The 27,915-nt window shown below is 38.5% G+C and overlaps 2 protein-coding genes across 2 annotated transcripts in view; both read right to left on the bottom strand.

Moving 5' to 3' along the window:
- Window positions 1–177: 177 nt before the first annotated feature.
- clasrp (CLK4-associating serine/arginine rich protein) lies at window positions 178–8,034 on the bottom strand. Its single transcript, XM_072463877.1, has 21 exons — window positions 7,941–8,034; window positions 7,101–7,240; window positions 6,371–6,468; window positions 6,195–6,296; window positions 6,036–6,115; window positions 5,846–5,930; window positions 5,630–5,766; window positions 5,434–5,530; window positions 4,804–4,882; window positions 4,633–4,706; window positions 4,519–4,560; window positions 4,257–4,445; window positions 3,233–3,511; window positions 2,836–2,997; window positions 2,716–2,755; window positions 1,926–1,986; window positions 1,565–1,623; window positions 1,450–1,496; window positions 1,292–1,377; window positions 1,122–1,146; window positions 178–739 (listed from the first exon to the last, which is right to left on the bottom strand). The coding sequence occupies exons 2-21, from the start codon at window positions 7,197–7,199 to the stop codon at window positions 697–699; spliced, it is 1,884 nt and encodes a 627-aa protein (XP_072319978.1). The 5' UTR covers window positions 7,200–7,240; window positions 7,941–8,034; the 3' UTR covers window positions 178–696.
- Window positions 8,035–8,809: 775 nt separating this feature from the next.
- LOC140378169 (uncharacterized) overlaps window positions 8,810–27,915 on the bottom strand; it is a 29,336-nt gene continuing 10,230 nt past the window's right edge. The window contains exons 3-14 of the mRNA XM_072463889.1: window positions 20,849–20,915; window positions 16,292–16,540; window positions 15,075–15,135; window positions 14,833–14,963; window positions 14,122–14,241; window positions 13,934–14,047; window positions 11,792–11,905; window positions 10,654–10,767; window positions 10,503–10,549; window positions 10,234–10,410; window positions 9,961–10,111; window positions 8,810–9,876 (exon numbers count right to left, since the gene is read on the bottom strand). Of these exons, the coding sequence (XP_072319990.1) occupies window positions 9,440–9,876; window positions 9,961–10,111; window positions 10,234–10,410; window positions 10,503–10,549; window positions 10,654–10,767; window positions 11,792–11,905; window positions 13,934–14,047; window positions 14,122–14,241; window positions 14,833–14,963; window positions 15,075–15,135; window positions 16,292–16,540; window positions 20,849–20,915 (1,782 nt within the window). The 3' untranslated portion in view covers window positions 8,810–9,439. The remainder of the gene's footprint in view (window positions 9,877–9,960; window positions 10,112–10,233; window positions 10,411–10,502; window positions 10,550–10,653; window positions 10,768–11,791; window positions 11,906–13,933; window positions 14,048–14,121; window positions 14,242–14,832; window positions 14,964–15,074; window positions 15,136–16,291; window positions 16,541–20,848; window positions 20,916–27,915) is intronic.

The raw sequence follows: 27,915 nt of genomic DNA on the forward strand, positions 1-27,915 counted from the left end.
TTTGAGTTGAGCGCAGAACATTCTGATCTGTGCGTTTGGTGGTCAAAGGATTTCCAAAAACTGTGCTTGACCGCCACCTAGCGCTGAGACGCGTCACTTCACGTCTTTGTCTCAGGTGACGAGTTCACGGAATGTTATGGTCACTTTGGAGCAGATGTAAACACAATATAATATTCAATTCAAAGTATGTTTATTTCAGCCTTGTGTAGAGTACAGAATAAACAGAGTGCCATTTTGAATTACATGGTCATGAAGGATCAGCTTTTGCACTATTTCATTCAAAGCTTTCAGACGTTACTTACCCTCACACACAAACTCAAATAAGATTACAGAAGAATGTCAACAGGGCAAAGTGCATAATGAATTCATTCTCATAGTCAAACATCCATGCATTCAGCAATACCATAAATGGGATGCAAACAAAATGTTTTAGCGTCCCTTTGTGTCTTACAATGTTACAAGCGTCTACTCTCAGTATTGTTGAATGAATGAATAATTAGCTTGTTTTATTAAACATCAAAACAATGCTGACCGTACAGGCAAAATAGTGACAAGGAAAAAAAGTCTGTTTCAAGTGAAATAAGATGGGGAAAAAAGTTGGATTTACAAATGTACAAAGCAGTTTTCAGTGAGAAGTTTATGCCCCACAGTCTGTAGAGAGAAAGCACTTGGGTTCTTGCAGGAGTAAAGTTCACCTCAGTGTCGATAGTATGGACTCCGCGATCGAGACCGAGATCGGCTAAAACAAGCAAAGATTAAATGTAAGATTAAATGCAGTAATTGGATTGAATTGAAAAAATGAAACAAATTATGCATATTTTTAAGAGGTTTATACACATAAAAAAAACCATGAGGCAACCTGCAAAACCACTCTATTTCCAAATCTTGTCTGCTCCCCAGAGGAGGGTTGGGTTTGGGAACAAAGTCCCACAAAAAAAGTGTATTTTATTTTATATACATTTTGTACCATGGTGCCCACTGACCCTTAACTTCCATCAATATAAACTGCTCTGTATTTTCTTTTGTTCAATTATTTGCTGTTGTGTTAAGAGGAGAGTGATCTTGATTGAACAATGCTACTTAAAGTAGACAGTGACCACCAGTTCAAATAAACCACATACCTTCTATTTGAGCTGTGTTCACGACCTAGAGGACAAAAAGGACATCATCAAAACATTAGCAAGCCAAATACTTACTCTAGAAAAGCTTTATATAAATAATACAACTTTCAAAGTTAACGCAAGTTGTTAAAAATGTCTTTAACACTACAGAAGAAAAAAGCACATCTTACTATATTTGGATGGAGAGGGCGAGTCACTGTCTCGGCCATACTGTCTCTCCCATTCATCCCTCTCTCTCTCACGGCGCTCTCGCTCTCTAAATACAGACACTGGTTAAGAGTGTGTTACAAGTGAGACAAACAAGCCGCACAACTGAACTGGCACTTACTTCATTCGTATTTTCCGTGCCATAGCACGTAGCTCTCCCTCTCGCTCCTTGTAGATGAAAAGTCTTAAACAGAATGCTGATGAAACTTTCAAAATGAGTATGAAATTATACACACCTGTCGCTTATGTTCCTGTTGAAGGACCTTGACTTGAGCAGCTTTCTTGTCTGCTTTAGCTGTGAAATAAACACAATTCAGCAATCCATTCATTACTTTATCTTTACACCTGGAACTGGTTTTCCTAGGTCAAGCTTGTAAAAAGAAAAATAATTTGTTCAAAAAATAAATGTCTGGTTTCAAACAAATGCCTCTTATTGTTGTACTCCCTGCTTTCATTTAAGCAAGTCACAGGTGAAGTCAACAGAGACATTTATTTCTTTCAAGTCACAAAAATGCTTCCACATGCCAGCACCCACACATACTCATGCAAGAATCTGTACTAATGTGTGCATCTGAAGCACTGCTTGTTGGTACTCACACTGTTTGTTAAGCGCCTTCTGCATACGCAGCTTTAGCCGCTCTTGTGGGGTTATTCTGACCTAAGGGGATAATGTGATGTTAGAAAAGTTTTACAGGGATTGTGTACTAAATTAGATATTAACCTTATAATGGCTAATGACATAGATCTATGCGTTTAACGTTTTCACAGGCACTCAAGACGATAATGCACATGTGTGAACGTTTGGTATAGGATGAAGAAATCCTGTGTAGATTGCGTACCTGCTGCTTGTGCATCACAGTTTAAGACCAAAACATTCATATTAATTTCACCCACAACACTGGCAAGGTCAAGGACAAAACTAAAACACACGTGGAGGTTAAGGTCGACGCATGGGAGCTTTTGCTCAGAGACCGGCGTGAACATGGTAGTCGCAGTCTGGAGCGCAGTAACTTTAACCAAAGTAGTTAAACCTGGGCAAGAAACTTCTTGCAGGAAAGAAAAACCCGGAAAACGAGTTGCGTACAAGAAAAATCATCTGGAAATATCTGTGCTCACAAGAATCATGAACTCAGTGATTCATAATCCAAACCAAGAAATGGTTTTGCTGTTAATGCAACAGAAATGAAAATAATTATGCCAACAGTTATAAGCTCATGCTTTTTCTTAGCTGCTACACTAAACAAGATTTGCCTGCAGTGTGTCCAATGTATCAACACATTTTCACAGCTTCTATATCCCAGCCTGGTAAGCAATCATGACAGCCTGTCAGGTTTGAGGGGCGTAGACTTAGTAGTAAGAAACCCAGTTAAATTAAATTCTTACTGACTTTGGAAGCTCCCGTCTCTTTACCACCCACAGTATCAGGCCTGAAGGCAAAAGAGTACAAACGTTCATTTAAAATGGCAATAAAGATTGTTGTGTGTACAGAAACGGTTTAACAGCTCACTTTCTTAGCTTGTCAGAGACAGAGGTGGCGGAAGACTGTAGCCCTCTGTGAGGAGGAGAAGGGCTGCAGGTGGGGCGACCGGGAGACTCTGATTGACTGTTTCCTCTGCTGCTGTGACCCCCACGGCACGAAGCCCCCCCTTGTCTGGAGTCAGAACGTGATCTTTTAATAGCAACAAGAAAAAATTGTTTTAATAATTCTTTAACCTTTTCAATTACTTATAGTAGCTGAATCAAAGTTTGCTCAGAAGATGTGCAACAGATGCCAATAAGATGGGAAGAAAGTGTTTAGAAGGAGTCAATGATCAAACATTATTATTATTCTTTAAATCCAATTTTTCTATTTACACTTTATTTTAAAAATTGATTAGCGCAGATATTGCAAGTTCCAACAGTACCTTGAGCGTCGATGTGAGGAGTATCGTCTTTTGTCTCTGTCCCGCTCTCTGTCTCGATCATTGGATCGAGATCTCGTCCTGTCTCGTCTCCTCCATGATCCAGAGCGTCGGCTTCTGGAGTGGGATCTGGAACGTCGCCTTGAGCGTGAATAGGAGCGTGAACGCCGTCTGTCACGCCCCTTGTCTCTCCGGCCGTGCCGCGAGCGAGACGAAGAGCGAGATGAAGTGTTGGATGAGGAATCAGAGGAGGAAGAGGGACTGGAGGATGACCGCCGTCTCCTACACAAATTAACAGATGTATTTATTTACGGCACATGCCCAGTTACTAACTTTGAAATAAGTTCAAGTCGCCTGTGCGCCCAGTTCTTTAAGATAATGATTTCACAAAATAAAAATGTGTAAAATGTCTGTCACTGGTTGCCTGACCAGCCAATCAAACTTACATTCTGTTTGAATAATAAAGGACCATAAGATGTCAAAAACCCTCTTAACACGGGATGGTCCAACCACAGCTGCCAATTTGTACCATGTTTCTTAAATGCAGATCTCCTCATATATATTTTTTATATTATACAAAAATATTCAAACTTCTACTTCAAAAACACAAGGTTTTAGTGCTTCTGTTGATTGTGCAGAAATGCACACGTCTCTCAGTTCTGTGTTTTCTTTCTCTTTTCTACTTGTAAGAACCATGTATTAACCATGTATTTTTCTGGTTAATGCAGCGTCAATCACAACCATCAGAAATCTGGGAGACCGGATACGATTCCAGGTATTCACAATTCTTGAAGTATTGTATTGTGTGGTCTTGGCTGGCCAGGCAATGTCACTGGTACATTTAAATGTGATCAAACATATTGTTCATTCAAGGAAAATGAGTGATTTATTTTATACATGCAAATCTAAAATCTCCTTTTTTTATACTGTATATTTACACCACCTACCACTTTAATCTAAAAATTTGCGGTCACTTGTCAAAGACAAGTTATGTTACGAAAAGCCATGAAGATGGAAAGTTACCGACCGGGAGCCCCTGTTATGACCTGCTGGATGCTGCAAGTTGGAGGCGTTATGGCCCGAGGGAGGAGCAGCTGGTAGAGCTGCTACTGGGGCTTCGTCCTCACTGCCTCCAAAGCTTGTGATGAAGGTGATCTTCTCAGGTCCTGGGGTCCTTGACCGAGATCGTGATTCTGAACTAGATTCAGACTCTGGTCTGCAAGATTGGACAAAATCTAATGTAAAGAACAAATTATATTTTGAAATTAATTAGCAAAGGGTCAGCATACCGCTTGTAAGGATCATATGTTGGACTGTCTCTCCTGGCATAACTAGGAAGAAAAAACAAAAAGTAACCAAAGGTATTGATTGTGTTGATCAAACTTGAGAGAACATAATATTACCTGGGTGGGCTGATCTGTCTCCCTTTCAGCCTTTTTTCTCTGAACTCTCTCCTTTGACGACGAGAACGTCGACCCTAAAATTAAACATTTAATTAAAAAAATAAAACCTTGCAGGTGAAAAGGGAGAATTGTGTAAATGCAGAAAATATTTTTCAATGATAATTTTCTTACAGAGTACATTGCTTTTTCTGCTTCCAGGGCCTTGGCATGTTTAATGGCCTCTACTTCCTCCTTGTCTTTCCTTAGCATTCTAGTAAACAGAAATAATGCAAATGTTAGGATAAATTAAAATGGCATGGTTATACACTGCATTTATAAACGTTAAATTACATTTAGTAATCAGAGTACAGTGATTATCCCCAACTCTATGGATAAACATTTTAATTGTATTTTTCTGACAAATACTGAGACATTTCCATATATTTACATCACGTCTGTCACAGTAAATATATTAAAACTTTAGCCAACATTGGGTCCACATTGACTGTCCACCCAGGATTTCTAATGTTGTGTATATTGTTGTTGTTGTATATGATGTCAGTAACAGCCAATGAATGATCAATTAAACTAATGCATTATATTATAAAAAATGTTTAAACTGTATGAATTGTGATCTAACATCTTCATTTATCATTAGCCATAACTATTTTAAAGTAAATAAAGGAGCACTAGTTGTTAACAATACATTTAACACACTGTAGTGTCAGAATATGCCACTGTAGGTGAGTATTAACAATAAATGAGTAAATCCACATTTATATACATATTAACCTGATAAAATAAATATTTTTAAGACATTACCTGACAAAATCTCCTTCGGACATCCCGTATGGAGTAGCAATTTTATTGAGGTCCAACAGCTGTTCATCATTCAGTTCATCAACATCTACTTCTACATCTGTGCATTGAGAAAACACAGGCGAGTACGGATTATAAATAGATGTTCTTATTCTTAAAATACAGATGGTTAACTTATATGATAAATGTATTAACATACCTATATCAGGAATACCCTCATCTTCCTCTGATTCACTATTTTCGGAGTTGTCTTCTTCTTTGTCTGGCTGAGGATCAGGCTGTGTCACAGTGCTGTCCTCATAAATATAACCAATACTCGCCTTCTTTTCTGATAGTCTGCTCAAAAAGAAGCCGCGTAAGTCAAACCAATAATGTCAAATTAAAATAATTTCTATTGTCAATCTTAATAACAAACTTTTTCTTTTCGTCCTCATTTGGTTTCGGCAGCCCTCCATAGAGTTCATCCAGGTAAATCTGGTATAAACATTGCTCTTCAGAGACTTAAAGGAGGCAGGAAAACAGAGTAAATTTCTCACAAAATTACACATATATCCGCTGATGACATTCAAATGATTTGTATTGTTTGCTTTCTGTAAAATACTTACTATTGGCAAAGTCATTTTGCACTAAGCCTCTATATCTTTCATAATTGCACTTCCTCTCCTCCATCTCTTGCTCTGGTGATCTGGAATATAGTTTTTTGTAATTGTTTTTATTTCATTTTGGCCACATGCTTGAATTTAATGATTTTAAAATACACTCACTTTTCATCAACTTCTAAAGGTTTGTAAACTTGGATGTAGTCCAGATGAGCTCTCACATCAAATCTGTCAATCATGTTACTGGTATCACCTTGCCACGGCATCCTAAGACGACAAAAGAGGCATTGCCCGTCTGTGTGTCCCCAATAAGATAATGTGACTGTTCTTTGATTTCTTACATGTTGATTGGACTTTCTGCTGCGAGAGCCACAGCAGGATCTAGATGGATCTTATATGCACGGCCATGGACCTGAAGAAACTGGGCCGGATCTTTTTTCTGTGAGGAAACAAACATAGGATTACCATGATATACATTAACAGTCATTTATACAAGCACTTTTCGTACACCTGCAAGAGTTCATAGAAATAGAATGTTAAAAACAGATTTTGGAACATTCTCCATGGAGATAGATTACCGTAAATTTTATGTCCAAGTGTGTAATATTAGGGCCAAAGCAACATTTCCATGGAAACAAGCAGGAGGAAACTGCTCCAGGTCAAGTATGTGTCAATTTTGTGGAAATGCATGTTTGCTCAAGGTCACATGAAAAAACATGCTTTTTCATTTCACTCTATTTTTTGGGTTAAAAAGTGACGTACTGGGGCATTAAAAGGCACGGTACATAATCTTTTAGCCAAAAAATAAGAAATATTGCACAAAAATGTATGAAAAATGTGTGCGTAAGCGGACTTGCATCTCCACAAAATTGACCCGTAGGTGGCCTGGAGGAGCCTTTCCACATAATGGAATAAAAATGAATCAATCTCTATGGACAATGCTCCAAAGTATGGCTTTAACTTTCCATTTCCATGAATTATGCAGGTGACTATCACCTCTAGAAAGTTACATAATAGGGCTTTAAGCAAGTGAACAAAAATATTTTCGTTGGCAACAAAGGTGAAACGTACAATCTTTTCATAGTACTCTCTCCGTCGCTCTCCTCTGCGTTTGTAATCGACCATCATCCCGCGGAGTTTGCGTTCATGTTTGCGGGCCTCCTGCCACATGACGGCACCGCTGGGGGTGGGGGCGCGGCGGGGCACGGCTGCTGCAGAAGACACGAGGAACAGGGCAATACAATACGTCAAAAGAAGTGAAGAACCGTGTCAGAGACACAGGGAAGCACAAATCGGTGAAACGGAATATGAAATCCCTTCATCTTAATCTAGGCTCAAATAGCCTTAATCTAGGCTTCAAGCAATTTTTAAAGCATTTGTTACAAATAGTACTGCAAGTTCTTTGTTAGTGAATTGTTCACTGACGATGGCAATAAACGGATTCTGATACAAATATATTTTTATTTGACTCAACGTTACCTTGCATTAAATTAAATATTGCACAAACAACGTTTTTTAGCATTGACGCACTCTAATGACCTTATAATGAGAAAGGACATGCTTGTGGCTGACCAGAGCTGGGAACTGGCCTGTGCATAGATCCAGCATTGCTAACAGCTAAGGACCACTCTTGTTAACACAGTCTTCAAATTCAAGCGTTAACACGCAACGTTATTTGCCTGAAACGATGGACACATTGCTTTGAACAATGAAACCGCTCCAGTAACATAATGATATCTGAAACACATTATACATGTGATTAATGTTAGGCTAGCTCAGTCTGTAGCTTAGCTTAGCACAATAAGGCTAACCTGAAGAGATGCACAACTGAAAGCATTTGATGCAAACCTGTTATGATAAGGTTTAATGTAATGTAATGTAATGTTTGCTATCTTAAGTTGTCATATATACCTGTTTTGTTGATCACTAACAGATAATTGATGTAGTTGAGCCAACTAACTACAGCGGTCCTGTAGTCAGTCAGTGCGGTGCGTGCGGGCCGGTGACGTCACGAACGCCTCCAGCGCTGAGCGGCATTTACTCGGCTGCGCTGCCTCGAGTTTGCCACACGAGGGCGCACTTCACCAAACATGGCCAAGGTCTATCGCTGTTGGCCTGGTCGGCTAAGCAATAATGAAACGTGATCAATTAAACTCAGTTTATCCTCCTTGGACCCAAACAATGGATTGACCACTGTAGACATTGGGTTGGTGTTTTTACATCTCATTCTATGGGCATGTCATAACAATGTATTGAAGTATGTAAGAAGAAGGTCTACAATTTTTAAGATTAAGATGTTTATGTTAAAAATGTCACTGTCAGACTGTTTCCTAAACCTTTTTGATAATGTTACCTTTGTACATAGACTAATTAAGTTAGAAGCTCGGTCTTTTCAAAAATAGTTTGTTACTATAGACTGTAGAGAAGACGTTCAAAGACGAAGTCTACTCTTAACAGCCTCATAAACAAGCTCTAACATGCTTATTGTTGATCCAGACTCTCCTGGGATGGACATCAATGGGATTCATGCAGTATGGCAGGCTACTTTACTGCTATTTACCGCTTCTAATATTTCCATACCTTTATGATTTTTCTTGTTACTGTTCGTAGGCGTTCATGGCGAAAATTACATACTCACCTTCAATTACTGTCTGTGACACTTATTCAGTTTCATAAATGACAATTGTTGTATATTCAAGCGTTGCATTCATCCATCTGAAGGCCAAGGCCTAAATGTAGACTCGGTCAAGGGTAAGTTTAAAAAGAAAAAGGGTTCCAAATGTAGTTAAATGACTTTTTATTACAAAACACATGGGCTTGATGTAATACAATTACAATCTTACAATCAAACCGTACAAAAGGACATCAATATGTACAATATATTTATTTACAATAACATCTTTACACATATAGGAAAAGTCATACATCTTTCACAATCGCATCTTTACAGAAACATTACAGGCAACAGTGTATAGTGTTTAAAAAAACCTGGCAAGCCTTTTAACGTGCATTTATTTGACCAGTAATTTATTCAGATGATAATTTCAGTCTCAATACATTCATACACATAAAACATGTCAGTCCTTCCACAATTACCCACAGGTTCAAACAATCAGGCAACAAAGTTACATATAAATAAGAATTTGTTCAGTCTTGCCTGGAGACTTCCATTGGCATCATAGACTGGCTATCAGACCCTGTCCTTTATCATTGTCAGGCACTCAGTGGCGTAACAGAAAGCCTCCAGAAAGAAACCGTCATTGGTCTTGTGTGATCCATCAGAATGATCATACAAAAGACGTTTACGTTATCAGTCACATTTAGCTATTCAGGTGCTTTCCAAATGTGCACATACGGTTCACAAAGTGATTCCATTTAAGTTACTGTAATAGTGACACAGTGCTCTTGGGTCACACCTCCAGCTCTTGGTTTTCTGTGTAGTGAATTCGGTTGAGTTTCTCTCTCTCCTGATTTGAAATGTCCAGTTTGTGGGAGTGCAGTGGCTTGAGCGCTGGGGATGGCTGTGAAGGAGCAGGTAAAGGCGGCAGAGTGAGTTCAATCTCTTCGTAGCAGCGAGAGACAGGTGCGAGGGCAGTAGCATTGGCCAGAGGGGCTGTAGGAGGCACAGATGGTACAGGACGGTCCACGTTTCTGATGAGGTTGACAAATTCCCTCTGGTTGTTGATGCCTTCCTCCGGTGGAACAGCCTGCTGCTTTTTCCTCTTCTGATGGACATGCGAGGCGATCAGAGCACAGGCGGCACATCCACAGACAGTGACCAGAGCTAAGATACCCACAAGGACCATGTAGAAGCTCAGGCCGCTGTGAGTTGTGTCAGACATGGCATCTGCAAACATTACAATAAGTAGTAATAAGTCATAATAATATGTCTCTACTCACTCGTTACCCACATTTTAATTATGTCTCTTACCAGGACAATGCAAGCCTATGCAAGGGTTTTTCAGGGTCATACACTCATTTCCATAAAATCCTTCGGGACAGGCGCACATGTACCTGCCTTCTGAGCTGTGGCAGGGCATCCCTTGTTTGCATGGATTGGGGTTACACGGATCTAGTGCAATCTGAAATAAAAGATTACAACAACGTTACCATGGGGATTTTGTGTGACATAAGCGCACAATAAGAACGGAATTTGTAGAATGTTACATGTTGTTCCGTTCACTTTAACACCGTCCATATTTACCTCACAATAGGTTCCTGCAAAACCAAAGGGGCAGGTGCAACTTGGATTTCTTCCTTCCTTTTCTACGCACTGTCCTCCATTTTGACAGGGGGAGTTCTCACATGGATTTGGCCTTTCTTGACAGTATTTCCCAGAAAAACCAAGTGGGCACTGACATCTGGACCCTGAAACTAGATCCTATGATACAGTAACGACAAATATTGTGTGCAATCAATACAATTTGTCTTCTTTTTCTGTGTTAATTAAGAGTTTTATAACATGACTAGTACCTCACAAAGACCACCATTCAAACATAAATCTTGACAGCTGCTGTTTCCTGAAAGTTAAGCAATAAGACTGTGAGTGAGTGTATCAGCGTAATACACTTAATGCAAAAGCCACATCTAATTATGCTGTATGTGTCAAGCTCATCCAACTCACTTATGTCACAGTTAGGCCCCGTCCATCCATGAAGACAGTCACACAAATATCCTCCAATCAGATTGCGACAGGAGCGGGCATGTACACAGATGTTGAGTTCGCATTCATTAGTGTCTGAAAAAGAATTGGAAATAAGTGTAATCATTGTCAGGGGATTTAGAACATGAATCAAAAAAACATAAGACTGAACTTTCAAGCTTCATTTTGGGAGAACAGTGTAGATTCATAATTGCAAATACACTCAGAAAATTCAATCAGGAATCATAGCCCTAATTACACCATTATAACAAACAAACATGCAAATCCTTTTATCTGTCTGTAGATAATATGTGTAATCTTTTATCCAAGCTCCCACTGCGCCATTTTTTAGCCTCTGGTAAAACACAAATTAAATTTATTTCTGAAGTAGACTGATATTAAAAAAAAAAAAAAAAAACATCTGTAATAATTAGAAAAAATACATTAATAGTAAAATTATTTTGTTTATTTATTTGTTTCATTTGTTTGTTTATCATGTACAATCTTTATTCTGCTGCTCGTTTCATTTAGGATGAACCGACAGTCCTCATTCTTTGGGTCTAGTCCGAGTGTTGATGGCTCATATAGTTCATCAGTTTGTGTAATACTGCGGGCTGCTGACCTGTGATGTGGAACTACCATGTCAGAGTGACATATCACTGTAAGAGGCGGCAGTAGGTTTAGACTGTCACTATGAAAAATATCTTCTTCTTTCATACCCCCAGCCCCTGTAGACCTTCAGACTTTACCCCATCAGACCATGCACATTAAGTAGCCCAACAAGTCACTGCACTTTTGAAACAACTGACATGCTGTTGCCTAATAGCTGACTAAATTCTTTCCCGTGAGAACTTAACATGGCTCTAGTTCAGGAAGTTGAACTATTTTCATAGGTATATATATATAGATTGATAGACAGATAAACAGTCTATAATAGTAGTTTGTAATAATAGTCGTTTAACAGTCAGTATCTTGTATTACTTTCCCAGTGTATTACATTACATTACTTACATGACAAAAACTAATATTCACTTCTTACTTAAATTCAAAAATATCATAGTAACTGTGTATTCATGAATAGTACATTTAAAAGGTAAAGTGTTTGTTCTCCCCCACTGACCGAGCTGGCACGTCCTGCCGCTCCACCCAGATGGGCACAGGCAGCGGAAACCTCCCGGAGCCTCCTCACACGTGGAGCCTCTTCCACACGGGCTGCGGTCGCACTGCCTCACCGCTGCAGACAGACACACATTAACCACTCAGCTGTGTAATGGGATTGTGCATGTGCAGATGGATACTGTGGGCTATGTGTGTCTGTGTCTATGTGGCATTAGCATGCAATGCTTTATTCATCTCTCTGTCACTTTGGCTGCTGTGCAATCACTGATAAATACAAGTGTCTGAACTGTATATTTATCTGACAACTCTCTACACAGCGGAAAATTGGTGTTTACAACTAAATAAATGAAAGCATCATGGAAATTTAAAATACAGGAAAAAATATTATGATGCATTTTATATCTAAACAAATGTCTGGAATATGTCACTTGGCATATTTGTAGAGGCTATTTCAAAAATAAAATGCATATGTATACAGATGAAGTATCCTGTCGTTTCCCATGGATCTCTAAATGTGTCTCTCATAATGTCTCTCATAAAACCCACAGAAAAGCCATTTTCCATGCTCTTGGCCCCACTTCAGCTCAATAATCATCCAGCTAAAACTAGAATTAATAACATACACAGTCTTTAATTAATGTGGGTTATTTATAAATCCTGTCTGAAACAGTGCTGTGGCCATTCCTAACAATCTTCTCCTGTGTATTCCCCCGAGTGGCCCGCAACATATACACAGAGACAACAGAGAGACAACTCGCCTCCAACGTTTAATCACACTGAGAAACAAATACCAACAGAGTCCATCCAAAGTAAATGCGAGCTACTTTTTCCTTGTTTTGCATGAGTGAAATGCTTGTGGTCTGTGTTGTTCACCATGATGGAGATTAGACAGATTCATGACCCACAGAAAGCATTGTTTCTTTGTTTTATTTACATCCACATTTACTATTTTAAAACATTAACATGGCCTCTGGAAAGGATAGATCAAAACATGTGCCCACGTTATCTCTGAGACAAAGGAATGAAAGAGAATGACGTAATGATCTATCTGTAATCCAAAAGAAGCAATTTAAATACAGAACCCCATATTTTAAATAATTTGGCAGTGTCGTGAGTTCGAATCCTGACTCCAACAGTTTACTGCTCTCATCCCCCATTTCACCATGTCTTCTCATGACTAATAAATCCTACAGGCCACAAAAATCGAAAAATAAAATTCAATTCAATGTCCTTTAAACAGCCAGATGACTATATGTATGAAAGCCCATGTCTCTATGATTCTAATTATGATGTTGTTTGGTAAGAGTTCCTGTGGTAAATATTTATCATAGTTTTTCTTCAGTCTGTGAAGAAAATTATATAAATAAAAGTTGAAAACTACAGGAAGTAGTGCTGAGTTAAAAAGAAAACCTCCACCTACATCATCAAAAGGCGCCATTCAGTCAAAAATGCAGAGACAATTTGTACACAACTTACACCGTTTTATGTTTCACAAAACAGTGTTGTATTGTATCTATTGTATGATTTAAATGGACTTTGGCCCTTGTTTACAATCTGGTTGCTAAGTAACCGTTGTGGAGTTACCTCCACCTATGTCATATTTGCTGTCCATGTCAAACCAGGAAGTGACATTATAAACATCACCCAACTTGGAAAAAAACAGAAATCTTAAATACAATCATATTCCCTTTGTTTTACTGAAAAGTGTAGTCTAGTGTGTCCAGAAGTCAGTCTTTTAAGGTTGTTTTCTGTTTTGGTACCGCTGGAAGAAATAGTTCAGCAGCAGCAGCTACACAGCATTTTGCATTTACCAAACAGAAACAAAACAGGCAAATCAGAATCCCAGGAGTAAAGAAGGTATCAAAACATGGCTGAAGTCTTTTCCTCGGCTAAACATAAACTGTTGATTTTGTCATTATTAGATGCTTTGTCTTTGACAATCACAGAGCGTGAGAATACAGCGAGTGGGCAAGGCAGGCTTCTGATTGTGCTGATTGATGATTCTGTTTGTGTTTCAGCTAATTTACCTTCCTTTGACTAAATTATGTGAGTGAAACACTGGCTTTGATCCTAAAACAACTAATCAAAGTTTCCAACAGCAGTGACGTAGGACCAACTTCTTATGCATGTGTTTGAGTGTCACCTTGTGCACAGGTAATTCCCGTCCAGCTGTCTGCGCAGGTGCAGCTGAAGCCCGAGGGGTTTTCCTCACAGGCCGCTCCATTCAAACATGGAGAGGACAAACAGGCATGCTCCACTGAAGAAAAGGATCAAGAGGGAGGAACCAGTCAGCTTCATCTGGGACAAGCTAAAATGTTTTTACAAACTTACCATTTTCGCAGTTGCGCCCTTTAAACCCGTCTTGACATTCACACTGATACTCGTTGGGCTCAGTGTTGATGCATGTCCCTCCGTTCTTACAGGGTTGATGGGTGCCACAGTAGTTTAGGTCTGTAACATAGAGTGAAATACTTACTATGAACACCATACAGAGCAGAGTAACCCTGTCTACTCAGTTCTGACTGTGCAGGGCTGTAGCTGCAGGGCTTTTGTCTTCAGGCTGATTACAGCTTTGCACTAATGATCTTTTATATGTTCACAATGCCTTTGTCTCACCACAGCCCAGGACTCCACCTACATGAGTACCCTGTGCAACTCACTCTCGCCTCATCCAAGGCTATTGCCTTTCCTCTGCACAATGTGTTGTCCCAAGGGCACTCGTTTTACTCCCAGATTTCAGCTCTCATACTGTGACAGACGCGGTAGGTGGGGAGCTCCCATGTAGAGTTCTCTACACTTTGGTTTCAAACACTTGTGTCATGTGTAACGGATCTGAATGACCACACCTTCAGTACTAACAGTGTGGTCATTAAACAATATGCCACACAGCTTTATGGAGTCATATATTCCTGGTCAAATTAACCGTCAAACTATCTTTATGGTATAGTAACAGCCGAAGTGTGTACCTTTATCACATATATATTCCTGGTCAAATTAACCGTCAAACTATCTTTATGGTATAGTAACAGCCGAAGTGTGTACCTTTATCACATAGCAGTCCTCCCCAGTTGACGTCGCAGACACACTGCCACGGCTCTGTGCAGCTCCCGTACATGCACCCGGGAAATGTCAGGCACTTGTCACACAGAGGGCCCATCCAGCCATAATGACACCTGGATCACAACAAGCTGTTTGAACAGATGGCTCGCTTCAACATCCGCCTCATGTGTTGATATTTGATCAGACAGGCTTTTATAGGGGTCAAATCAAATCACAACACTCACTTGCATTCACCAGGTTCGTTACAGAAGCCATGGAGCTGGTTACACCCTTGCTTACACACAGCTGTGAACACAAATAAAAAAGATATTAAAGACAAACTATGGACTAACTTTAAGTCTTTAGTGGCTTTACAGAGCGTGGAAACCTGCAATTTTGAATTTCAGAGAAATCACTAGATTTACAAAACGCATGGTATAATAACAATTATCTAACAATCTAAGCATGAGAAACTTACACCATTTGAAATTCTAAAGGTTGATAAATCACCATGTTCCTTGTGTGTAAATCTGCAGGGGGTAATAGAAAGACAGTAACCAATGATTCAATTTTTCTGCTTCTCTTCGAGCCCATCAACTACCTGCTGAGAAGGAAGTTGAAGAAGTGTGAAAGGGGAAAAGTGGGCAGGACGGCAGGATGTCCTTAAACTAGCTGCGTGTCCTTCAGGGGTCCCATAATTTTCACTCTGACTTCCTCCTTTTACTTTAAACAGTGCAACTAATGGCTGTGCTCCAAGGTCACACAAGTGGGTCATCCAGTCGACGAGCCACATGGAATAAGAGCTCATGTTCTCTGGGTTTCTCAGACTGTGGAATAGAAGATTCCAGGAAAAATATTTTGTTCATTGTTTAATTATTGTCGTATCTCTATTTACATATGGAAAAGTCCATGGTAATATTCAGAGACTTTTGATACTGCGATGACTCAACAACGCCTATATTGTTACACTAATAATTACGGTAGTAGTTTAGTCAATTAAAAAAAGATAACCTCAAACAGTGACATGAGTAGAAATGTTAAGGTTGTTCTGTTAGCTGATGTAATCCCTCATTTGTCCAGGAGTGTTCCATGGTAGAAAAAGATTGAGTTGTAGTCATCTGGACACTGGCTTAGAAAAACTCTACAGATCCACAGATTGAGAATGACTTTTTGATGAGAGTCCAAACGTATTGTTTTATTAATTACCAATAACCGCGATCATTCACATCACAACATAATTGAGAGAACAACACAATTAATTACATTTAAATTCAATATATACTCCAAACTTTTCTTCATGAAGCTGGTCACAGACTAGAGCAAACAAAAGTGAGCTAAATACACACTGTGAATTTCACAGTTGTTTGGTCATGTTGTCTATAAAAGTGATTATAATTGTTAAATCGTCTCACAATAATCTTATCTCATGACATCTCTGGCTGTGAGTATTGTGTATTTGTACCTTCTTTGCACTCAGGGTCAGTCCAGCCGTCGATGCAGACTTTGGAGCCATTGGGGTCACATTTGAAGTGTCCAAAGAAGTCATCCCGACCGCGGCAGAACTTGTTGCAGAAGGGTCCGTAGTAGTTTGAGTCACAGCGAAAGCGCAGGCGGTACTCCAGGCTGAGAGTGCGGCCATGATGCCTGTAAACCTGCCACTGTTCCCCAGGGTTCAGCATGGACGACAGCAAGACCCGTTCAATCAGCTGACCTAGAAGAGTCCACCAGCAAGAAGCCATGAGCCATGACGCAAAAGTAACAAACTAAGGATAATAATGATAACAAATATATATGTTTTTATCCATTGAAAATATGTAACTGTGTCTCTGCATTAATTACTATTTGGAAAAAACTAAAAAAAAGATTTAGTTTTTGGACTATAGATTGCGACAAGCTGGCCCCCGCCTAAGGCCCAAAGCTACTGGGATAGGCTACAGTCATACGCGACACGTAATAAGAAGTAAGGAAGAAGATGAATGAACTAAAATGTAGTTAAAATTACTTAATTTTGCCTTTATAACTGTCACAATTATAATTTATTTAGTTATGCTGTGACTTGAATAATCAATCCCCTGTGTTCTTATCATTCAAAGTAATCAAGAGCACTTAAAGATTAATGCCAACAATAATGCTATATACAGTAGGTTTAAATGTGTGAACTGTCTTCCATAAGCTCAATAAAACAGTGTAGAATATGCACTGTAATCAGACAAACTGACTTATACTAATGTTTCATTTAATTCAACACAAAGCTGCCACTGTCGAGTACAGAAGATCATTTATAAGCGGACACACCATTATGTGTAGGATACTCCACCCCAGGGGACATGAGAGGCCCAGGGCAGCTCTGGCCACCACGGCTCTGACCCTGGGGGGATTTCCCAGAGGCGTTCTCATTCCCAACACAGTCACTAATCCTCCAACGAACATTAAAACACACAAAGAAAGCAATGAGAATGTGCTCTGTCTGTGTGTGTGTATGTGTGTGTGTGTGTGTGTGTGTGTGTGTATGTGTGTGTGTGTTTAAGGGACAGCAGTGGGAACACAAACGGCTGCAGAGGTGTAGGAGCAGGAGGTCAGGCCTGCAATGTGTGATAGACTTGATTAAAACACAAGACGAGTGCATAGAATAGTACTACAACTCTGAATATTATATTTATTAGAAGCAAAAACTGAAAAAGTAGAAAAAATCTGACAATCGTTTTATGATGTGGGACCATCTTTTAATATGCAATACCAATTTACCGAGCAAACAAAGCAAGGCTAACTATGGACAAAAATAATTAATGAAGTCATGGTTTGATGTGACAGTAAAAAATCTTAATTCTTGGTTTGAATACTGCACTTGCTCATACTGTAATTACAATAAACGACAATACGACTGTGTGTGATGGACAGGGCCAAAGGGGAAAGAGAGCTCAGCCCTGTTCCTGTTCCACCTGCACTCCAAACATTCATTAGTCCAGCGCCGTGTACTCTGGGTTCCATTATTCTATTCTATTCTTGACACTTTTGAATCAAGCGGCGTTTTCCCCGCAACAAAAAGAGACAGGAAGAGAATAGAAATCACCAATTTAAAGGCTGTCAGGGAAAGTGTGCCATGTCAAGACATTCTGTAATGTGATTAACCAAAATGTCATCACAATAAGCAGGCACATTACAGAAGAGACCATCTGAACAAAGCCACAGGATTTCAGGTTTTACACAGTAGCAGCAGTGAGTACAAGCTATCTATTAATGCAAAAAGGGCTTCACAATAAAAGTGGAGTTTGTGAATGTAACATAAGATGCTATCACATCTATATTTCCTTATGTTAGTAAAAAGCTGCCTCCCTATATTAAAGAAAGAGTATTTAAACCCAACATACAGTCAAAATCAATTTAAAAAGCTGCTGCAAAGTGCGTATGTGTCTCTTATTGATGTCTGCTGTGTTGCTATGACAGTCATGTTTAGAGGCACAAAGGCTCAAAGTGTAGGTATGTTGACCAAATGTTTCAGACGAGCAGGATCATATTGAATTCCACTCCCTCTGCAGTAAATGTTTCATCAATACAGACACGACTGCAGGCCATCAGTACTGGCAATAACCTCTCAAACAAACAACAAAATAAAACACAGAAAACATTCAGTACAAATATTGTTCATGGTAGGATTTGATTCACTAGATATAGAGGTATTTGAAATGTGGGTGATAAGAATGGCAAATTAATGTGAAAAGCTAGAAACACTTTATTATGTGTAAAAGTCACATAGTAAGGCAGTTAGTGGTGGCCAGTCAACCTCATTTTGGTTAATATTGCAGTTGTTGTTGTTGTTGTTGTTGTTGTTGTTGTTGTGGAGATTTACAAACTTAGAATATCAGGTCAATCAGCAAAAAAAAAGACCAGATTAAAAATGTAAATAAAACAAACTTGCAGAATAATCTTTGAAGTGTGCAGAAGCGCAGAATATAGTATAGTATAGTATAGTATAGTATAGTATATTGTGATATTTCAACTCTCTTGTGCTTTACAGACAATTTATATTTTGTACTTAAATACCTAAATATCTAAAACTCAACTATAGCCACATTTACCTTATTTCTGACATGATATATTCTCAATATTATCATTGGGTGATAAAAAACATTTTGTCAGAATCGCCAAGCCCTAAAAGAGGATGTCCTGGAACCTCTATGTCTACCCTATTATGAGATGAGTCACTGTTTGAAAATGTGTCACCCAAACTTAACCAAATGTAAATTTTCAGTTGTTGCTTTGTGTCTGACTAGAGAAATGCTGCGTTAATTAAAACAAATCCCACTGAAGGTCGGTCAGTTCCATCTCAAATGAATGTCATATTTTTCCTTATTCCCAGGGACTGACTCAGAAAGGGTAGAGAGGAATTATGCTAATCCTTTGTGATTGACAGCAGGACTTGTACATTCAGGCTGGTGCTGCATGGACTCAGTGTTTGGGATGAGCTACGCTGTCAACCGCAGTGAGCAGCCACTGCAGCCTGTCAGCGGCTCAGGTGGAGACAGGAGCGCAAACAGTGAGGGCAAGTGTGAAGAAGGAATGGATGCGGAGGGAAGGAGTAGTACAATATGGCAAAAATATATATATTTCTGTGTAATTGTGCTATTATAACAATGTATTGAAATGAGATGCACAGTTTAATTAGTTTAATGTAGAGGTGAGCTATACAAATATGGAGTATATCGTTTATAGTACCGGTAAAACAAATTTAATTGTCTGATAACTAAAAAAATACAATCAAAGACACATTTTCACATATTTCTGTTGGATTGACATAATATCGTCTAGCTGACAGGATAGTCATATTATTGAGATATTTATGACAAATTTGATTAAAATGATCAGTTTTATTATCTGAGGAGTTTACATGAATTATAGGGCAGTGTTTTGCACTTGTTTTGTTTGAGAAAACTTGGCACACCACCGTACTAAATATTTGTATATATTAAAATAATATAATATTAATAATAATAACCATACTAATAATAATCATAATAATAAATGGGTATACATATATTTTGCTCAGGACAAAATGGTAAACTATTCAATTAAGTCCATCCAATTCATAATGTTTTGCTTTTTTAAGGCAACACCTTGAGTCACAAAGGTGTTGAAAATCAAGGCCATGAGGTATAAGCAAAATTGCATTAGATTAGATCAGGTTAAACCAGGTCCAAGCCAGAACTAAACCATGACAAAATCAGGTCCCAACCCAAACTAAACTTAAAACCAGCAGGGCTTTAACAAGACCATTAACAGGACCAAAGCAGAACTAGTTATAAGAATCCGATCTCCGTTTCTCATGATCTCTGCTGTGGTTTTGAGGAGACTGGCATCTCTGTGAGGATCAAACAGTGACATTAGAGGAATAAGGAAAGATATGCCTCAGTCTACTCTCCTTATAGCACGAGGCTCACAGTGTCGGTCACAGAGCTTTAGCCGATCAAGACAAGAAACAACAACGAGACGAGCAGGAAATTAAAGGGTCAGGTTTAAAGACCCCTGAACTCATCACGGCCACGGAGGCAGCAGAGATTCAAGGAGTTTAAACCGCAAGTGAACAACAAAAAAAACTGAACATTTGTGGGCGAAATGCTGTTACTTAGAGTTTAATGTTTAGGCTGGAAAACGTTCTTATGTCTCGTGGTTTAAAACATGTCCTTGCTTCGTGTGATATACAACTCAATCAATAAACTGCATTATAATTGAAAGATCTTAGCTAGTTTCAAACATTACATTTAAAACAAGCGGCATCACAATAAGGACAATAATCGCCTTATTGTTTAATGTATGATAAATGGGACAATATTTTTGAGGCTCAAGAGTTATTGTGTGTTATTTGCGCTATAAAGATTTTTTTTTTTGTGGTACAATAATATATGAGCTGTAGACAATCGAATAAGTGACTAACAATAAATACTTACTGCTTAAACTAGTAACCAAAAGTAGTTAGAACACAGATGAAGACACACTTATGTACAGTACTTTGTTCTTAATGTACCTGATTCTGATGATTCAGTTGTGTCATTGTCAAAGTCCAGCGCTTCCAAGACCAAGGAGAAAGATTTCTGTGGGAAAAGACAAAAAGGAAATGTCAAATACAGATGTTAACGGTATGTCTGAAAACACTAACACACACCATTTCATTTCATTTTATTGGTTCTTTTATATGAGAATGTACAACGTGTAATGCATTCCACATTAAGAGCAGGAGTAAGAGGACAATAAATGTATATGTAGACACATTTTTGTAACATATGTTTTAATGTGACCAGGAGAATAAATAGGAATTAACAGTACATTACAGTAAGTGGTGGAAGAAGTGCTTAATTTTGCAGTAAAAGTATCACATCGAAGTACCTGTTTAAAAATATACTTTAAGTGTAAACAGTAAAAGTATTTCACACAGATTTTGAGAACTATTAAAGTGTTTAATCATGTGGTGATTTTGATAAAGAATTGTGCAGATCTCGTGTCAGCAATGGTAATTTCCAATCAGTTTCTTATTTTTTTGTGAATTTGACATAAACATTTGTGCTCAAAATGTGCTAAAAAATACTTGGTCTAAAATATAGTGAAGTAAAAGATACATTATCCACTGTAAAAGCAACTAATACAGAAAATGTACTTGTACATGTACTTATTCTACGTTGTTAGTTTCCACCACTGACTACTGTTAACTACACCAGAACAAATAAAAGTCGGTTCAAGCATCACATTTAGGGGGAACATGAATGGATAGATTGAGTTACAGCGGCACTGAGCACAACGTATGTAATCAAAGGGCCTCTATTGACACACAGTCATAATGCTTGCAGCTAACCTCAACCTCAATCACAGCTCACAACAGAAAAGTAACTCTCCCCCTCCTGTGAAAGGGAACGTGATCTCAGTTATTAGAAAAGGCTCTGACATAACTCACCTAAACACAAGTCTAGAGTTTCATTTCTGCTTCAGGTTGGACACAGGAAATGGCTGATGTCACTTGACTGCGGTAACATGGGAATGGAGGCAAAGGTACAGTGTAGATGATGTTACTTTCTCCACTTACATATTTTGAATACTTTTGGGGTGGTGCACACGTGGCTGAATTTCCTTTCAAACCTTGTCAAATATAGATAAACTGAGGCAGAACAATATTGTTATTTCATATCAGATCACATTCTCATTTGGGGTTGGGAAGAGTTAGGAAATCGATTATTAATAGTCTCATTTCCTTTTTTTTTTAACCAAGAATCTCAGAGCAGCAGTAGCATCAATATCAATTTAGGGCTGTGTTCAAAATATTAATATGCAAACATACAGTGACAAACATCTCTGCAATACACATTTTACTTTACATTACATATACAGTCATTGTCTCCAGTGTTACGGCTGAATCTTCTGGGCGGAAAAGCTATTGTGATTGCTTTGTGAACATGTCATTTTAATGCATTTAGATATATTAGATAGATAGATAGATGGATGCATATTAAAAAAAACATAAATTAAGTAAACATTTAACATTGTTTTAATGTATCAAACTTCGAGTATCAGAATATGTATTGCATCATGGACCCTGTATCGAGACACATATTGGATCGTGTGGTACAAGGCAATTCCCAGCCTTATATCAATTCATATTATCATAAATACATGGCTGATATTTTCCTGTTGCTTAAAAGAAAAAACACCCTCCATTCTTATCACGTCTACATTTAAGTACTGTCCTCCTATTCTCCTTTCCTGGTTAAGAGCTGACTATCTCTGAAGATGACTTTGAGATCAGACAAACAACAGCGATAAAGACATATATTTGTACGTGAATAATTCAAACTAATGCCTTCCCCACAAGGTTTTGGGCTTTCTTTTATTTTGTACGGCGCATGTCTTTATCTCTACCCTTTGAGAAACAAATCGGGAAGAACCATGCAAATCTGCCGCCTTCCACATGCATGTTGCTCTCCACCTAAAGGGCCGCAGAGATGTGCAGTCACGTCTGCGCGCCTACGCTCTGACAGCGGAGCCTGAGGGCCCGAGTGGGAGGAGGAGGAGCAGTGTATAGGTGCGCAGTGTGATGGTCAGAAGAGATGCTGGAGTTTGGCCTGTGGCTGAGTAAGAGGTGTGAATGAGAAGATGAGGGGCTACTGCAGTAAAAGTGTAAAATGTTGCACCAGAGAAAATTGGAGTGTCAGAAAGTCCTGAGTAAGGCGTTTGCTCAGGAAAGTGGAGGGAGATTTTGTTCAACTCAATACCATTTTGCTGCAGTGACAGGATCAATCATTTTCAAAACCTTTCAGGACACACTTCCAACAGAGCCAATGATGAAAAATATGCATGCATTCACTAAGATGGCCTTTGAAGCATAAGCAAAATAAACATGTCCATAAAACATGTTTGAGGTTTTAATTGAATTGTTCAAACCCCTTGTGTTCCTGTTGTGTTTTAAAATAAAAAAAATAATAATTAAATGTTATATCGTTTTTTTCAAGAAAAATATGTCTTCCAACGTTATTGCGCTTTGATTAAGGTGGGCGGTATTAATATTAATATCTTTGGACTATTATACGATAATACAATATATTATACAATAAGACAATATTATGTCAATTCAACAGAAATGTGTTAAAGCATGCCTTTAAATCAATTAGTTGAATTCAATTCATTAGTTGAATTATCAGAAAAATCTGAAATATCTGCAAATCAAATCACAAAAGTTCCAAAATATCACCATCATCTCTCATAGTATAGTAACTTCTTGATTTGTAGTCAGCTTTTTTGTTGTATGTTTTTACTATACTTGATATTTCAATTTAGCAGTCACAATATTATCCACAACCCAATATATTTTCTACCGCTATAGCTATGATGATGATGAAAATGTTTCCTGGAATGAAAAGTTGTTTTCATGGAAACAGGACATACGAGAAGTTGCAGTGATTACAGCTTGATAATATTGCTGCTACTGCATTAGAAACATGAGGCATACATGTAAAAAACTAACTAGACAGACAAACAGACTAAGGCTAAGCCATTGATTAGCAGGAGCCCTGGGGCTTGTCTGAGTTTTTAGACATGATGCAGACTGACAGCAGGTCAAAGTGAGGTGAAACAAAAGGATGGTAAGATACACACCTAATGCACTAGATTAAAACAACACACGGCGATAAGAATAGAGGATACGGAGGCAGTGGAGGAACGCACACCCACACGCAGCAGAGAGAAGTATTAATGGTAATGAGATGCGCCGCTCTGAGTTCACCATCAGTTCATTAAGGCCAGAAGACAGCAGGTCGCTCTGTCACACTGCAGGCTCCACGCACCTCTTTCAACTCCCACATCAAGTACAGCGCGGAAACAGTTACTACAGCACAGCGGAACATTTCATTTAGCGATGCTGGAAAACGACAAATGAGGAAAAGATTGTTGCAGCTCAAACCGGGAAGTATAAACATGCTGTTCAAGCAGAGCCTTTAGTTTTATACAGATGAGCGCTCAGCTGGTGGGCGACTGGCGGCCCACGCACAAAAGTATGTTCTAAAAATACACATAAGTAATTAGCACCGAGTTGAAAGACATTTCACGCTCCAAAAACTAACCACATCACATTATTAATATTATTATAGCTTTGCTCAAAATGAGCTAGAGTTAATTGCAAATCATCAGTACATAACACAAATCACCAATGTTCAAGGAATGAATTTGGGGGGAAAATTGCTCTTTGTGCCTGTTTAGTTTGGATGAATAAAGGGGAGTGCGTCTGGAGGAAAAATAATAAGTAGAAAATAGCACTATCAAAGTGTATTGATGTGTCATATAGTGTCATATAGTGTTTTCCCAATATATCGAGCTGAACTATAATTAGTGGACATGTAAAAGAATTCTTGAAGACATATTATCAGTATAGATAATATATGGCGTGGATAATTATTCAAATGTTCAAATCTAGGTTCAAAACAGTTCTGTTTAGAAAATGATTCTATCTGCACTCTTCTCTTACATTTGATAATTAATTTCATGTTTGTATGTTTGTATTGTGATCTTAACGCATCGGGTCTTGTTCCATCGTTGCCGTAATGTCTGTGCAACGCTGCTAAATCCTACACGTACAAAACCAACAAATAAAGAAAAAGAATGGTTGTGTTTGTGGGATCAGTGAAAAGGGAAATATTCAGAGCAATGACTTTTATGCAGGCAGATATACTTTACAAACATGCATGAATCACTCCAAATAGAACTTTGCGTAGGTGAATAAGATTGGAAAACAAGTATGACATGGTTAAAAGTTCTTGAAAGTTGATTTTGCATAATATTTTTCAAGTTCTATTCAACCTCCTGCCAACACAATTTCACTTCCTTAGTAGATTATGCTTCATCTTTGTCTATTATTGGCACGTTGACAGAGGAAGAGTGCATAAACTGTGTAGGGTCAATTCTGGTTTCCAAGCTACGATCCCAAAACATGAAATAACCACGGTGTAACAAAGACTGACTCCTGAGTGTGATGATGCCATGGCGACAGTACGTCCTGATGCAGAGACTTGACCTGCACGAGGAGAAAGAATAAAGGCGCACGGCGATAAGATCATGGTCAGAGCTGGAGGTGACGTTTTTTAGCCTCACACAGGAGCCAACAGCATTCCCGTGTTATTTAGGCCCGGCCATTTGGGGCAGTGATGACAGCCAGGAAATGACATAATGGGAAAGGTGTGTGGATGAGAGAGTGTGTGTAGTTTGTGTAATGTATGTGTGCGTGAGAGATTGGTTTGGACACAGCCAACCTAAACAAATAATTCTGTAGCGTTTTCAATTAAAGAAATCCCGTTAGACTAAGGATACGTAACAACAACTAAGTAGGGAATCAACACTCTAACCCTAACCCTAACCCACCCTAACCCTAACCCTGAATTTGCTGTTTAAATATCCCCGGAATCAATTCTGTGTCGATTAAAGACAAGACTTTTAATCGACTAAAAGAGGGGAAAGGCATGGCACTGAAAGAAGCTCTTAAAGTTATTATGATATCGCGAGGATTTTTCCATGTGATTGACCCAAAGAGTACTCACAAGAACACATTCACTCAATAAGAACTTAACTTTTATATTGAAAAGTACAAGTAAACTGTGTATTTATGTGGGAAAATGCACATTATATTATATTTACATTACATTCCAAAATCTCAAACTAGTTCAATCTATGACTTATGCAATCTGTGCATGTCCTTGCAAATCCTTATCAAATTATTAGTGGATAAATTAAAATCGTGGTCGACCAAGACACTATTGACCAATTAATTGATTCAATTAAAAGAGTAAAGGCCTACAACTCTCAACAAAGAAATAGGAGAATCCTCTTCTTTGTGCCAGTGTGCTGTGGCTTCTTCATTTGCGGAATAAGATAAGCAAAAACGCTAAAATTAATAGGTGTAATGTGTACAGATTTAGTTGCAGTTTCTAGCATCAAAAAAGTGTAGCATCTTATTGTGCCGGTTAGGCCTGATCGATTATGAAGAAATGTAATGATAGTTTAATGATTATTTGGGTATTTGGACGCATCATTCATGTACTTCATAAGTTAACCTGTACATTGGATGAATAGACTTATAATTGTTTAGAAATATTTTGTGAAGATAAAACATCTGCTTTTGTGGAACAGAATGAGCACCATCTAATTCAGAACAGGGTTTTTTGACTGATGCGATTCAATGCCATATTTACAATTAAAATAAGAATAACTGCTCTGTCCAGGTGCCAGTCTTCAGTCTCACAAATGGGTGTAATTAACAGTGAAGGCAATCGTTGTTCTTAAATATGGGGAAAAAAGTATGATGCACAATATAATGCCCACTTCACACTGCTGTTTGAAAACTATTCACTGGGGAAATATGTTGTGTTCATCCGACATCCCGCGATAAAATCTGAAAAGCTGAATTTGCTGTTTAAATATCCCATTGTAGATTTGTTGACCTGGTTTATTATTGGTATCTCTGTAATTGCTGGGTTTATCTACATGAAACAAAAAACGACAAAAGGTTCAACATCTTTTCTCTCAGCATGCATAAACAGTAGTAGTTTGTGTAGTAAATCCCTAACAAATAATAATAGGTTCAACATTTGGGGATCACAAGTTCAGAGATAAACTTTAAAAACAGTGAATCTCCCATTGAGTCATTATACAGTATTATATTATAGAAGTTTAGCCTAGTTTAGGTAATTTAGGGAATGTAAACTGCAAGCAACATTTGACTTGAGACAGTGACCGTCTGACCTGGTTGTCTGCCTTTGCGCCGTGTAAACGTACTAAACCTGAGGATTAGTTGTTGACTGTGCTAATCCAACTGTACAGACATTTAGGATGCCAAATGAATCCATGTGATTTTCCATCTTCAGCCTTGCACCTTGTTCTTCTGGCTCCTAATCACAGAGTCTTTACCCGCGGTGGTGCCCCCTCCTCCCCCTGCCATGCCCCTGCTCCCTCAGACATGGGCAGGGTAGGATATCCCGACAAAGCCTGGCTGTACAAACACATCTCTACGACAGGAAGAACTCCCGGCCCTGACAGAGGAATTTCCCCTTCGTTATAGCGCACACAGTCACACACACGGTATCACACACAGGTACACACCATTACACTGCATTTGTACATTGCACTTAACAATGTACACCATAAAGATAAACTTGTAATCACTGTTTATGCCTGCCTGGTATGGCCTGTAAACTATCAATTAAGAAAAGTCTACATCTGGCCATTTCTTGTTTTAAGGATGTACGCACAAATATTCCCAGACATGAAATCTATTCCGAGGATCAGAGGGTTGTGTCCAGAAGATAATCTTTTGTTTAAGTTTTCCTTGCATAGATGTTCATTTTGCATTGGATCCTTTTTGTCTTTGGAAACAAATAATTTTGAATTGTTCCTGTGTCAGTTTATGTCAAGTAAGAGACAATATTCGAGGCTGACACATAATCTTTTCACTTCTGTAACAAAACAACAGTTGGCATTCAGTATCAGTATCATGTTAGTACACCCCATCTAAAACCAGAAAGCAAAGGTAATTACTTCCTCTTTAATACAAACAGATGTTCTACA

The sequence above is a fragment of the Eucyclogobius newberryi genome, unplaced genomic scaffold (assembly GCF_026437365.1).
Source record: "Eucyclogobius newberryi isolate DKJ021-1_F unplaced genomic scaffold, fEucNew1.0.hap1 SCAF_10, whole genome shotgun sequence".
In the NCBI taxonomy this organism is placed as follows: domain Eukaryota; kingdom Metazoa; phylum Chordata; class Actinopteri; order Gobiiformes; family Gobiidae; genus Eucyclogobius; species Eucyclogobius newberryi.

Excerpts from the sequence above, each read along its gene's own strand:
- clasrp (XM_072463877.1), bottom strand. The coding sequence starts at position 7,199 with ATGTGGCAGGAGGCCCGCAAACATGAACGCAAACTCCGCGGGATGATG. Across the intron at positions 6,469-7,100 it reads GAGAGTACTATGAAAAGATT|AAAAAAGATCCGGCCCAGTT; the intron begins GTACGTTTCACC and ends GTTTCCTCACAG. Across the intron at positions 1,987-2,715 it reads AAGAGACGGGAGCTTCCAAA|GTCAGAATAACCCCACAAGA; the intron begins GTCAGTAAGAAT and ends TTATCCCCTTAG.